Genomic DNA, 14362 nt, shown 5'->3' on the forward strand with positions numbered 1-14362 from the left:
GCTGTGAGCAGCTCTAGGAGAAAGGGTACGTTTCATTCACCTTTGCATCTCTAGGCCTGGTGTTGAATACTTGCTGAATCAACACTGAGTGGCCAGCCTTCAAAATATTGTATCCAAGAACAATTATCAACCTAAGTACCCAATGTTGGCCAATTTTTAAAGTTAATTAAAAACAACTGCTCTCATCCAGCCAATTATTATAAAAACAATCTATTTCAAGTCCAGTAATTTAAATATCCAGATTTCTATTTAATTGTTCATTTTTAATTAACAGTTTTATGTAATATTAATTCCCTCTATTTCAAAATTCAGCAAAGGAGATTTGAAGCATACCAAAGAGAAAGCTTCTGACCTGAGAGCAGCATCCCTGTCAAGTGGAATTCATTATGGTGCCTCCTCTCTGAATTCCGTTTTGTAGACGGGGAGAGTCACCCTTCTCTTTGGAGTAGTTTAGGAACAAGGAAAGAAAAGAATAACCAAAAGGCAACTTCCTTGTTCTAAGGAGTCCATGATCACATTTGCCCCTTTGCACATCATTCACTGAACTTGCCATTGATCGCTGTTTATCAGCCATGAGGATCACTTGAACTTGAGCCTAGCACAGACCTCACCAATGCCGAGAGTCTTTAGAAAATGATCGTATATAATCTTTGAGTAAAGATTTCTTATCCCTTTAATTTTAAGGAACTTCATGGAGGCTGCCCAAACCTATGTATAGGAAGAATGAATTTAGGGGCAAAGAAAACGTCCCCCATCACACCAAAATGCCTTCAGGATCACAGTGTCTGAAATTTATGAGTTTTCCATTTGAATTAAAAATTTGAAACCTTCTCTTTAAAATTCTATGTAAGAAGGGTCTTCTCAATAACGTTGCTCATTACCTCTCAAATTTTATCATAATTTAATAGATTATGACCTCACTCGGCAGGGCCCCGAGGAATGGAGCTTGGGGCAGAAACATTGTGGTGAGGAAGAGAGAAAAAGGAAAAAATAGTTTAGTACCAAACTGTTTTTAGACCAAATAGTTTGGGACTTCTCCCAGATGGGAGAAAGGGGATCAAATATTAACAGTTTCACTATTCGTTGAATCAGTATTTATTGAGTGCTGCATTAGGTGCGGGGCCTGCAGCCAGGTAAAGGAAGCAGCCTCCATCCTCTGTCTACTGGCTCAACAGGAATTAACTGAATAGCCATAACAATAAATGTAAAATTTAGATGGAGCCCTGCGTCCCTCATAGGAGGAAGAGAAGGGCTGGAGAAGCGCTGAAAATAAACCTCTGAAAGAGAAGCTAGTGATGGATATTTCTGGCCATGTGTGCCCTGCAGTCTGATGTTTATGTCTTGGTTACATGAAGTTTGTTCATTTCAGGAATGATGGGGATTACAAGATTTGCAAACAGTTCCGTCAAGCTCTGACTTAAATAGTTGTAATGCTATTAAGATTCCTGGACACATGTCAGCCCTTCCTGCTGTTTAGAAAACATCAAAGCTTACCTCGCTGGCTCTCCTAACAGTAAACTGAACCAAGGTTTGCTTTCATTTTTAGTATTTACTAAGCTGCTTTGGTGTTTCATGAAATAGTTCAGGCCAAGGGACAGAATGCAAGGTTATTACACTCCAGCATTGTTCTAAGGCTATGGGAGTAAAAGTGGCAAGGGGCCAGCCGCTACCCTGGTTTTCTCCCTGGTGATTAAGGAGGATTAGCAGAAAGTGTATAGAATGTCCGAGCTCCTGGTTATATTTGCAGAAATAAAACCCTCCCAAACCCAAAGCTCTGTGCAGCCCTTGCATCCGGTCGCGGTGACTCTACATTGCCCGGGAACTTGGCAGGGTGACATACATGCTCTTGAAGGGCTACAAGGGGAACGGCAATCACTTAAAAGGGAAAGCCAGGTCTTTGGAGGTGAGCCTGTGTGCAAAAAGAACGCCTCCCCTTCACAGTCATGTCTTTTCCAAGAGGAGAGGTGATAGAACCCTTCAGCATCTGGGGTCCTGAGCTGGACAAGGCACAAGCAGGCTCCCAGCTTCACAAAGGGGCCTCGTTCCCAAATCAGGTCGTTGGGAACTTGGGTCACAATTTGTCACAGAGACAGTGCTGACAATGATGATTACAGATCTAGGGATGTCCACAGATAGTCATTTGGTTCATAACATGGACATTCGTTCTAGCTACATTATTGTGAGTTAAGTAGGATTGATCAACGTATCACTATCGTAGTCTTATTTCTGTATGAAAGAGGAAAGTACATCCCAACTTGGAGTAAGGTACTAGGCATCGATCTCCCTCGGCTCCCTCTCCTCCATCCCCATTGTGAACCAGGTGGGGGACATTCTCCAAGCCCCCCCACCTCACTGGCCAGTGTCTCCTGCTGCCTTCCCCCAGAAGCCTTTAATCACCAGAGAGAAGAGATCACAGTGTTTGGGGGATTCTCCTAGTCTCCAAGCTGATGAAAGAGTACGTTTGTTCTCTAGCTCCGGAGAACAGCCTTGGCCTCGCAGGCGAGGTTGTAAGAAATTTCTGCTGTAGAGTTAGTGTGATGAAGGGCTGCCTGGGTCAGCATGGGGAAGGAACATGTCTCAGGCAGTCCCTGCCAACCCCAGTGGCTTCCACAAGTGACATGCCCATGGAGATGCATGTGAATCTAGTTGACCAGAGCCACTCATCCGTGGGACAGGCTCGCCTTGCTCAACAGGACGTGCCCCTCACTAGTCTTCAGGCAGAAGTTGGGTGGCCCACCGGGAGGACCACAGAGGAGGGGATTGCTACTCTCAGAGGGCAGTCGGCTAGAAAATACTAATAATCCTATGTTAGTGACTGTCCATCATAGGCTAAACACAGGGGTGGGTTGCTTCTGATACATTATTTCTAAGCCTCACAGAGACTATTAGATGCGATCAACTCCCATGGTACAGATGGAGAGACTAAGGCTGAAAACATAGGCAAGATCAGCTGACTAACAAATGCCTGCGTCAGAGCTTGAATTGGCCTGATTCTAAAGCATATTGGTTTTTTGGTTTTGTTTTTTTTTTTTTGAGACGGAGTCTTGCTCTGTCGCCCAGGCTGGAGTGCAGTGGCACAATCTCGGCTCACTGCAAGCTCCACCTCCCGGGTTCACGCCATTCTCCTGCCTCAGCCTCCTGAGCAGCTGGGACTACAGGCTCCTGCCACCACGCCCAGCTAATTTTTTGTATTTTTAGTAGAGATGGAATTTCATCTTGTTAGCCAGGATAGTCTCGATCTCCTGCCCTTGTGATCTGCCCACGTCGGCCTCCCAAAGTGCTGGGATTACAGGCATGAGCCACCGCGCCCGGCGCCTAAAGCATATTGTTTTTATATTCCCACTCATAGTCAATTCATTCCTGTACTAAAGTGGAAAATGGTGTGAGTTACCTGTATGTCAGGGTCACCCACCAAAGGAACATTTTCCACCAGGTATGTAGCATGGACAGCCTATGTGTGTGTCATACACTCAGCACAACAAACATTCAAGATACGAAGGCACCATGGCCTGGGTGTGTGTTGCGAGTGAGCGTATGAAGGATTGGGGTGCTGGGTAGGCAGATGAGAGAGGAAGGGAAGGAAAGGGTCTGACCAAAAGGGCTGTTGGCACCTCTGAAAAAGGGCTCTCCCCATCAGACACCTACCACCATAGCCCCTTGATGATGGCCCAGCACAGGCCCCAGAAGACTGACGGAATTCAGATAGACTGTCTGTGGCGAGGTTCAAAATAGAAAGTGGAGAGGACTTTGGCTGTATTACATTTGAGGGATGTTAAAATATTCAGCTCTTCTTCCCTCACTGTCTCCAGTTCTCCCACTGCTTTTTCATTTTCAGATCACTGGCCATGTGTCTTTCTGTGCTGGTGGGAAAATGATGATTCCCCACTTGTATTTTCACCTTTAAATGTTCTGTAGTTTACATGAAATGAAAAGATTCTGAGATTGTCACCTTAATTTTAAGAATATGGATACCTGTGTGATTTCGTATGCCTCAGCCCAATTTGCCAACAGCACCAGAGGCGTCTATGGGATCGCTCCTGCCGGAAGTCTGTGTTTCTGCCAGAGAGCACTAACCCAAGTGCTCACCCTCACCGAGTCGGGATGTGTGGGATGCTTCACCTACTTCCCCGAGGGAAGGTATCGAGCCCGCCTCCCAGCCTTCTCACCTCCCATGTGTACCCAAGGTCTGCCCCGAGTGATTGGAGCGATTCCTGGGCTTGACCTGGAAGCATGGCAGTCCGGGCTGGTGATGAGTCACAGTCGCAGAATGAGGGGAGGCACCCCTTGCCCTGTGTATGTGGGCGCTAGGCGGCTCAGGGGTCCCGGGGGAGTGGAGAGCTGACCTTCTGCTGCTGTTTGCAGCGTCCTGCTTGGTGCACTTGGAGAGGCCTTGCTGGTTTTCTCAGAGCAGAAGGGCTCCTGAACAAGACGGTCAAGAGAAGGAGACTCACCAGCTGCTGCGGGAGACCATCACTCCTGGTCTCATAGCTCCCTGTTGAATGTGTCGGAAAGAGGAACGCAAGGACAGTGGGCAGCGCCATCGCCCTCACCCACGTGAATGTGGTGGTGGCTGATGAGGCCAAGGCCCTGCTGCTTCAAGGAGTGCCCTTTCTGGGGGTCTGCAGGTCGCTGCAGAGGAGCGGTCTGTTACGTCTTCCCATTTGGAAGCTGGTTCTGCAGAAACAGGAAGTACAGGATTTCACAGGCTGGCTCTACTCACCTCGACTGAGCTTCACACCTCTGGATGCCACATGCTGTCTCCCAAAGACTGCTTTCGGTGCGAGGTAGTGGGCCTAAGGGGTTTGGTTGTCTTTTTTTTTTTTTCATTTTTAAAATTTTAAAATTTTGATTTATTATTATTTTTTAAAGACAGGGCCTCTGTTGCCTAGGCTGAAGCGCAGTGGTACGATCACAGCTCACTACAGCCTTGATCTCCTAGACTCAAGCCATCCTCTTGCCTCAGCATCCAGAGTAGCTGGTGTGCACCACCACACCCGGCTCATTTTTTCTATTTTTATTGTTTTAGGGATGGGGATCTCACTGTGTTGCCCAGGCTGGTCTGAAACTTCTGGGCTCAAGCAGTCCTCCCACCTCGGCCTCCCAAAGTATTGAGATTACAGACATGAGCCACTGCACCTGGCCTTTCTCATTTTTATTTTTAAATTGACAGACAAAATAGTATGCATTTATCATGCACAACACAATGCTTTGGGAATGGTTAAATCTAGCTAACAAATGCATTACCTCACACAGTTATCATTTTTATGGTGAGTCTTGGTTGTATGTTTTGTTTCGTTCGTGATTTTACATCCTTGGAGTCTCCTCTGGGTCCGTCCGTCCTTTGCTGTCATGCTGGCTTGCCTAAGGCCTACCCTCACCTGTGTACCAGCATTTTAAACTCTGGAGTGAGTGATGTTACTTTCTGTGGTTGATGTTACTATTCATTTCCTGCCTCTAAACTTCTCGTGGTCCTTATAAACTTGTCAGGATGTGTGTTGCATTGAATTCTGCATGTCCTTTTTTTGCCAGTCATTAGGTTAAGCTGGTACTGACTTGTCATCAGAGGAAACAGGATTTATGAGCACTGACAGATGTCTTCCCTGGGCAAAAAAATAAACAGTATATGTATACACACACATATACATATTTATATTTGTATTTCTTAAAGCTTTTAATCGCTTTCATTCCCTGATATCTCAGAGATTTCACATCATTGAACACTGAAGTATATTTTTCAGGCCAGATGAAAAATTGTATTAAAACCCTATTCCTGGTCAGGTGCAGTGGCTCACGCCTATAATCCCAGCACTTTGGGAGGCCGAGGTAAGCAGATCACCTGAGGTCAGGAGTTCAAGACCAACCTGGCCAACATGGTGAAACCCTATCTCTACTAAAAATACAAAAACATTAGCCTGATGTGGTATTGTATGCCTGTAGTCCCAGCTACTCGGGAGGCTGAGGTAGGAGAATTGCTTGAAGCTGGTAGGTGGAGGTTGCAGTAAGCCAAAATTACACCACTGCACTCCAGCCTGGGCAACAGAGCGAGACTGTCTCAAAAACAACTACAACAACAACAACAAAAACCCTATTCCTTGCCTTTGTAGGAGTCAAAATAAATGAACTTTTTTTTCTTTTTTTTATTATTATACTTTCAGTTCTGGGGTACATGTGCAGAACGTGCAGGTTTGTTACATAGGTATACACGTGCCATGGTAGTTTGCTGCACCCATCCACCCATCATCTACATTAGGTATTTCTCCTAATGTTATCCCTCCCCTACCCCCACACCCCGACAGGCCCCGGTGTGTGATGTTCCCCTCCCTGTGTCCATATGTTCTCATTGTTCCAACATAAATGAATTTACACAAAATGGTCACTTGTTTCTGAACCCACCAAGAAAGTTTAAAAAAATAATGACTAACTCTAAATATTTCTGTTCCTAAGAGATGTTTCACATACTTGACCACTCTGCCAGGTGTCAGAGAGTGTGGGCCATTCAGGGTGACCCATGAGTCCTCCTCAAGCAGGGAGCTAGGCCCCGTAGTGTTGAGTACCCATGTATTGATGGAGACCCCCTGCCCTGGCATCCGGGAAATGTGCATGCCCATACTCAGCCCCATGGAGAATACCGTCAGCTCAGTCGGTGGCTGTTGTTGCTTCTGCATGTGTTCCCCAACTTGTTGAGAAAAGAAAGAGAAAAAGAAACAAATAGCAATGGATTCGTGTATTTGGAACTTGAGTACCCTAAATTCATGGCCTTGTCTTTTCCTGGTCTCTGTTTCTCATGTAAGGTGAAAATGCTAAGAGTGACCTTAACACACATGGCTTTCAACTTACTTTTGTTGTTGTTTCGTCTTGTTGTTTGTTTCCATGAAAAATATTTGTATTATTTTTTTCTAACCTCCAGCTGATTAAACAGGTACCTGACACTTATTAATTTGAAGGAAAAATAATAGTAGCTGCCTGACATACCCTCTTATTTTGAAGAGTCTCTACTTGTTTTTTTCATTTAAATTTTTTTTAATTTTTAGTTCTGGGGTACATGTGCAGGTTTGTTACATAAGTAAATGTGTACCATGGTGGTTTGCTGCATCTATCTACCCATCACCTAGATATTAAGCCCAGCATGCATTGGCTATTTTTCCTAATATTCTCCCTCCCTCCCCACCCTATGACAGGCCCTGGTATATGTTGTTCCCCTCCCTGTGTCCATGTTCAACTTATTTTTGTTCTTCATCTAGGATGTCAAACTTTCTAGAGACTGAGGATCAAATAGAAAATCTGGGTTTAGAATTGTCCTTATTCTCTTGCTCCCATAAAACTCTATAAAACGGAGACCAGTTCTTTTCCACTTGCAGAAAGTGGCATGTGTCCAAGTGTCATTTTATACCTGTCTTTCCAAGTGCCATTTAAGCAAATGGAGGTTCTGATGACTGCAAAGAGCCATACAGTTCAAACCCAGTCCTCTTTCCAGCAGAACTGGCCCCAAAAGCTTTTGCTGAGAAGTTTTAGCTCCTTTTTCAGATGGTTCTCTAGCAAGCCCGTATTTTTTTGTTGCTGTTTGGTTGTTTGAATTGTCTTTCAGAGTCCTGTTTTTTTGTTGTTGTTTGTTTGTTTTGTTTCGTTTGCTTGAGATAGGGGTTCACTGTGTTACCCAGGCTCGAGTAAAGTGGTGCAGTCACAGCTCACTGCGGCCTCAACCTCCCAGGTTCAAGCAATCCTCCCACCCCAGCCTCCCAAATGGCTGGGACTACAGGCACGTGCCACTACACCTAGCTACTTTTTTATTCTTTGTAGACATGGGGTCTCACTATGTTGCCCCCAGCCCGTTGTTCTTAAAATCTCGGATCTTTTCTTACATTGACACCAGCAAGAGCAGAGGATAAGTCGTTTCGTCCGTATGCTATCAGTTTCCTTCCATTTCTATTGGTTCTTGGGCCTTTTTATTCAAGCTTTAACCACCATCTTCTATGCCCAAGTTCACGTGTTCAGCACTGAATGGAGGGTGAGCCCAAAGACCTGAACAGTGGAGTGGCCCCCTCACTGTAGCCCTGAGCTCCCATTTTCTGCACAGGGAGTCTCCAGGTAACCTCACACTGTCCCTTTGCCCTTGGATCCTGTTTGGCGCCTGATGACCTTAATCCTCGCTGGACCCCAGTCAGAGCCTTGGGATTTTGGGGCTTTTTTTATTGGTATAAATAAAGAATGTGCTTTCTATTAGGAGAGGCAAGGTTGTGTACAATGGTGTATTATTACTTATCTGCTGTGAATATAAAGAAAAATAAGGGCCAGGCATGGTGGCTCAAGCCTGTAATCCCAGTACTTTGGGAGGCTGAGGTGGGAGGACTGATTGAACCCAGGAGTTTGAGACCAGTCTGGGCAACACAGTGAGCCCCCATCGCTACAAAAATAAAAAATAAAAATTAGCCAGGCATGGTGGCACATACCTATAAGTCCCAGTTACTCAGGAGATTGAGGCAGGAGGATTGCTTGAGCTCAGGGATCAAGGTTGCAATGAGCCATGACTGTGCCACTGCACTCTAGCCTGGGTAGCAGAGCCAAACCCTGTCTCTAAAAATGATAATAAAGGAAAAATAAATCATTTATTTTCTTTCCTTTGCCTTTCTTTCTGTTCTCTTCAATCCTGGCAGGGGAGTATTACAGAAAATATTTGTGTTACCCCTGGGGAGGGAGTTCTTGTAGCTTAAACCCAGATCCAGACTCCTCTTTCTGCCCACATCCAGGCCACTGAGCTTGGAACAGGGAAGGGTCTACCCAGTGCCTCTAGCCCTGTGCTGTCCAGTGCGATGCCCCTGGCCACCTGTGGCTTTGGAGCCCTGGAGTGTGGTTGGGCCAGATTCAGATGGGCTGTAAGTGTAAGAACACACTGGTTTCAAAGACTTAATGTTTTTTAAAGAGAATGTAAGATATCACATCATTTTTTCTATTGATTACATGTTAATATTTTTTATATATTGGGCTAAATAAAATATACTATCAAAATTACTTTCTCTTGTTTCCCTTTATCTTTTGTAATGTGACCGCTAGAAAATTGGAGTTCATAGATGTGGCTCCCAAGGTATGTCTGTTGGTCATTGCTGATTTATTTTTATTTATTTATTTATTTTTGAGATGGAGTTTCGCTCTTGTTGCCCAGGCTGGAGTGCAATGGCGCGATCTCGGCTCACTGCAACCTCTGCCTCCCGGGTTCAAGCAATTATCCTACCTGTGCCTCCCAAGTAGCTGGGATTACAGGCATGCACCACCATACCCAGCTACTTTTGTATTTTTTTTTTAGTAGAGATGGGGTTTTACCATGTCGTTCAGGCTGGTCCCGACCTCCCACCTCAAGTGATCGCCCGCCTCGGCCTCCCAAAGTGCTGGGATTACAGGTGTGAGCCACCGCGCCTGGCCTTATTGCTGATTTAGAGCAGTTCACCTACACTGGGGCCAGGGAAGTGGCAAAAGAAGGGGCTGTTGGTGGTGGTTGCTGGGGTTACTGACCCAATAATAATATTTAAGATTATAGTTACTGATGCCTATTTCATGCCAAGCACTGTGCTAGGTACTCTCCAGGCTTCCTGTCATCGATTCTTCCCAATAAGTGCGGGGGACATTCTCTTCATTTTACCAAGGAGATTGAAAAGATTCAGTAACTTTTCCAGGCCCATCCAGCTGGGACTCCAACCCAGATTATTCAAAGCCCATGCTTTGAACCTTCATGCTGGAGAGTTCTGTTGAGAAGGAGGAATGAGGTCCCCGTGTCTCACAGGGGTTGTCAGTTCTGCAAGAAGTGCTGAGGTGTGGATTCCTCACATCTCTGAGGTGATGTATGACTCTTCCTGAAGGCCACGCTCCTTCCCTTTGCCACCGGACAGGGTCCGTGGCCTGCTCTGCAACTGCTTTCCCAGCATGTCCCAGTTTCTTTCCCCGGCCGCCTCCCTCGGGTTCTGTCTGAGACTCTTCGTGGATGGGGTTGGAGCAACCAGGAGCACTTGGGAAATGGCACTGTGCTCACCTGAACTATCACTCTGAGTGTTTCCAGAGCACATAGCCACTGTTTGTTGGTTCTCAGTTTGTTTTCAGGCAATGGCATGTTCAGATAGCTGAGGAGCTCGAAGGTTGAAGGAAAAGCTGCAGCCTCTGGACCCTGAGAGGCAGTGTCATGAGAGGACACCATTCTTTTCACTGGGTCTGCATGCCCAAAAAAGGGAGTACAGTCACAGATCGGGGTGAAAGCATAAGCAGGTAATACCGTAAGTGGTTAGTCACGCTTGGAACATGACATCTCTATTGAGAAGTTGCCTCGGACAAAGTATTGAAATAGGATATGGAATTGGCAGGAAGTTCAAGTGGTTAGGACTCATTTGAGGTTACTTAATGGTCCTTTGATCCTTGTTCTGGGGAAAGCCAGTCAAAGGGGTGAGACTTTTGGGCTTCTCCTGGCCCCACCAAATGTCCCTGGCTTCAGGCTGTGTCCCTGAGCCCAGCCCGGAGAGAGGCAGTGGTGACTTGTCTCCAAAGATGCCCTGCCTCCATCCCAGTGGTATTCATGCTGCTCTACAGTTCTGTTCATTTCTCTTGGGTCTGGGCTGGCTATGCGCCTTGCCTGTAGCCAATAAGGTGTGATGGAAATGGTGCTCTGTGACTCCGAAGGCCGGGTCAAAGCAGCCTTGCAGTGTCTGCCTTGGTCTTCTGACTGCCTCGGGAGCCCTGAGCTGCTGTGCAGGAGACGCCAGGCGTGGGCGCTCCAGGAGACAGGCCCCACTGAGCCCAGCCTTGCAGCCGTCTTGCCAAACCACTCAACTCATGAAGGAGGCTATCCAGGGTCTTCCATACCGGCCCATCTGCCAGCCGAGTGCCATCAGGTGACCTCAGTCAGTGCCACATGGGGCAGAAGAATCACCCTGCCCAGCAGTCCCTGAATGAAAACCTGCCACAAAAGCATGAGATATTGTAAAATCATTTTAAGCCACTAAGTTTTGGGACAGCATGTTACGCAACAATAGAAAATAGAGCTGAGGCCCACCGTCCTGCCCTTTCTGCAAGATGCTAACATAAGTGGGCTGCCCTCTGAGACCCTTGAACTCTGTTCTTCTCAGGCAGATCCAGTCTGGACTCTGAGCCCCTCCCCTGTCTAGACTCTTATTCTAGGAGTACCGTTCTCCACTGCAGCTGACCTCAGCCCAGACGCTGTTCTCGGAGGAAGACCCCACGGACGGTCCATGCCTTGTTCAGACCCCATTGCAGGGCAGGACCCACAGCCCTTAGCCATTGGCTCAAAGTACATCATTCATTCATTCAAAAGATATTGAGACCTTCTGAGTGCCAGGCTCTGTTTTAGGATCTGAGGATATAACCACGAATGAGATGAGCCCTCCTGGAACTTACTTTCTAGTGGCAGAGACAGGCAACAAACACGGGAATAGAATTTCAAAATGACGGGTGTGGTGGCTCATGCCTGTAATTCCAGATCTTTCAGAGGCCAAGGTGGGTGGATCACCTGAGGTCAGGAGTTCGAGACCAGCCTAGCCAACATGTGTTTCTACTAAAAAATAAAAAAAATAAAATATTAGCCAGGTGTGGTGGCAGGCACCTGTAATCCCAGCTACTTGAGAGGCTGAGGCAAGAGAATTGCTTGAACCCAAGAGGTGGAGATTGCAGTAGGTCAAGGATGCGCCATTGCACTCCAGCCTGGGAGAGAGTGAGACTCCATCTCAAAAAAAAAAAAAAAAATTCAGAGTGAGTTAAATGCTTTTAAGGCAATAAGGCAGAAAAGGGAGACAAAGATGGATTCTCCTGAGGAGCTGATGGAAGGTGAGGAATTTCTCTTCCAAAATGTGCAGAATCACACACACCGGCTTAGCATATAGTATGGGGGATTTGTTCTCCTTGAAGTCTGAGGGCCTCTCCAGGCTGTAGAATTCAGGTGAAGGGTGACTGAGTGAGATATGCTTTAGGGGACACACGGGCAAAGTCCAGGAGCCCCACAGGCAGACACCACCGCCTTCCCCGCTGTTGGTTCTGGGAGGCCAGGGCAATCAGGCCCCCATCGGCCCTGGGCAGACCCTTGCTGGCTGGCTCTGGGATGCTCTAAGTCTGGCACGGGAGAGAAGATAGGCAGACTTGAAGTAGACCCCATGGTTAGTTTCAGGGGCATGAAACCTGTGGGAGGTGCTGAGGAAGTGCCGGGAGGGAAGGTGCACTCTGTAACTGTGCGGCCCATCACCGGGCTGACTGCGGGCCTCCCATGCTTCGCCCACGTGGCATCTCACTTCATCCTCTCCAGGGGCCTCTGAGGGACATGTATCAGTCTCATTTTGTGGAGGAGACAAATACAGGAAGTCAGCGCCTTCCTGAAGGTCCTTGACTGGCTAAAGGGGCCGTCTGCCCACGCATCCCCTGCCTCTTAACTCTCACAGCATTCTGCCTCCCCCACAGGAAGCTCGGGTTCAGAAAGGCTGAGTAGATGGGACCAAGTCAGAGGTGGAGAAGGCCAATCATGTTCCAGGAATGAGGCGGAAGGTAGGTGGCACCAGCCCAGGGTGTGATTGAGTGTAGGGACGGGAAATAACATTTGCCAGCGTGGTTAATGGAAAAACCAAACTCTGTAAAATGTTTTAAAGAGGTTTATTCTGAGTCCATATGAGTGACTGGGCCTTGGGGAGCAGCCTCAAGGGGTCCTGAGAAAGTGATCCCAAGGCAGTTGGGTTATAGTTTGGTTTTATATACATGATGGGGAGACAGATGTTAGAGGCAAAAACAAAAACCCGTACATGGGAGGTGTATGTTGGTTCAACCGGAAAGTCAGGACAACTCGGAGCAGGGACTTACAGGTCATAGGTAGATTCAAAGATTTTCCGATTGGCAACCCGTTGAAAGGGTTAAGCATCGTCCCAAGACTTCAAGTCAGTAGAAAGAAATGCTCGCATTAAGGTAAGGGGAATTGTGGGGGTCCAGATTCTTGTTGTATAGATGAAGCAGCCTTCAGAGAGAATAGATGGTAAAATAAAGCTTAAGCCTACTGGGCTGCATTCCCAGGAGACCAGGTGTTCTTAGGCACAGGATGAGTTAGGAGGTCAGCACAAGATCAGGTCACAAGGACTTTGCTGATAAAACAGGATGCGGTCAAGAAGCCGACCAAAACCCACCAAAACCAAGGTGGCAATGAAAGTGACCTTTGGTTGTCCTCACTGCTTGTTAGACTCTAATTATAATGCATTACCATACTAACACACACTCCCACCAGCACTGTGACCGTTTACAAATGCAATGGCAACGTCAGGAAGGTACTCTATATGGTCCAAAGGGGAGGAAGCTTCAGTGCAGGGGGAATTACCCATCTCTTTCCTGAAAAACTAATGAATAATCCACCTTTTGTTTAGCATGTAATCAAGAAGTAACTACAAGTATACTCGGTTGAGCAGCCCATGCCACTGCTCTGTCTATGGAGTAGCCATTCCTTTATTCCTTTCCTTTTTATTTTTTGAGACAGAGTCTTGCTCTGTCACCCAGGCTGGAGTGCAATGGCGCAATCTCAGCTCAGTGCAAACTCCGCCTCCCAGGCTCAAGTGATTCTCCTGCCTCAGCCTCCCGAGTAGTTAGGATTGCAGGCATGCGCCACCACACCTGGCTAATTTTCTATTTTTAGTAAAGACGGGGTTTCTCCAGATTGGTCAGGCTGGACTCAAACTCCCAACCTCAGGTGATCCACCCACCTCGGCCTCCCAAAGTGCTGGGATTAGAGGCGTGAGTCACCATGCCCGGCCTACTTTCTTTTCTTCTTCTTCTTTTTTTTTTTTTTTTTGAGACTGGGTCTCTCTGTGTTATCCAAGCTAGAGTGCAGTGGTGCAATCTCAGCTCACTGCAGCCTCAACCTCCCCAGCTCAAGCGATCCTCCCACCTCAGCCTCCTGAGTAGCTAGGACATGCACCACCATGCCTGGCTAATTTTTTTTTTTTTTTTTTTTGTAGGGATAGGGTCTCACTCAGGCTGATCTCCAACTCCTGAGCTTAAGCAATCCTCCCACGTTGGCCTCCCAAAGTGCTGGGGTTACAGGTGTGAGCCACCATGCCCAGCCTTCCTTTACTTTCTTAATAAACTTGCTTTCACTTTATGCACTTGCCCCGAATTCTTTTTTGTGTGATGTCCAAGAGCACCCTCTTGGGGTCTGGATCAGGACCCCTTTCTGGTAATGTTGTGATCTCTGTTTTAATGTGAATGCTGGTCAGTTGTACCTAAATTCCAAAAGGGAGAGGGTGTAACAAGGCGTGTTTGGCCGGGCGCGGTGGCTCAAGCCTGTAATCCCAGCACTTTGGGAGGCCGAGGCGGGTGGATCACGAGGTCAGGAGATCGAGACTAT

General features: G+C 47.0%; 1 protein-coding gene across 6 annotated transcripts in view; it reads left to right on the forward strand.

Moving 5' to 3' along the window:
* The window catches only part of TMEM241 (transmembrane protein 241), a 157519-nt gene that overhangs the window by 131638 nt on the left and 11519 nt on the right, over nt 1–14362 (forward strand). For 2 of the 6 annotated variants that reach the window (XM_015121664.3, XM_028837914.2), the window contains one exon: nt 4363–9003. The exons of 1 other annotated variant lie outside the window; for it this stretch is intronic. In XM_015121664.3, the coding sequence (XP_014977150.3) occupies nt 4363–4423 (61 nt within the window). In that variant the 3' untranslated portion in view covers nt 4424–9003. Of the gene's footprint in view, nt 1–1369; nt 4138–4362; nt 9004–12441; nt 12526–14362 lie in introns of those variants that run through there. 3 more of the 6 variants (XR_013408228.1, XR_013408229.1, XM_077975012.1) reach the window with 3 other exon arrangements.

The sequence above is a fragment of the Macaca mulatta genome, chromosome 18, assembly GCF_049350105.2.
Source record: "Macaca mulatta isolate MMU2019108-1 chromosome 18, T2T-MMU8v2.0, whole genome shotgun sequence".
Taxonomy (NCBI): Eukaryota; Metazoa; Chordata; class Mammalia; order Primates; family Cercopithecidae; genus Macaca; species Macaca mulatta.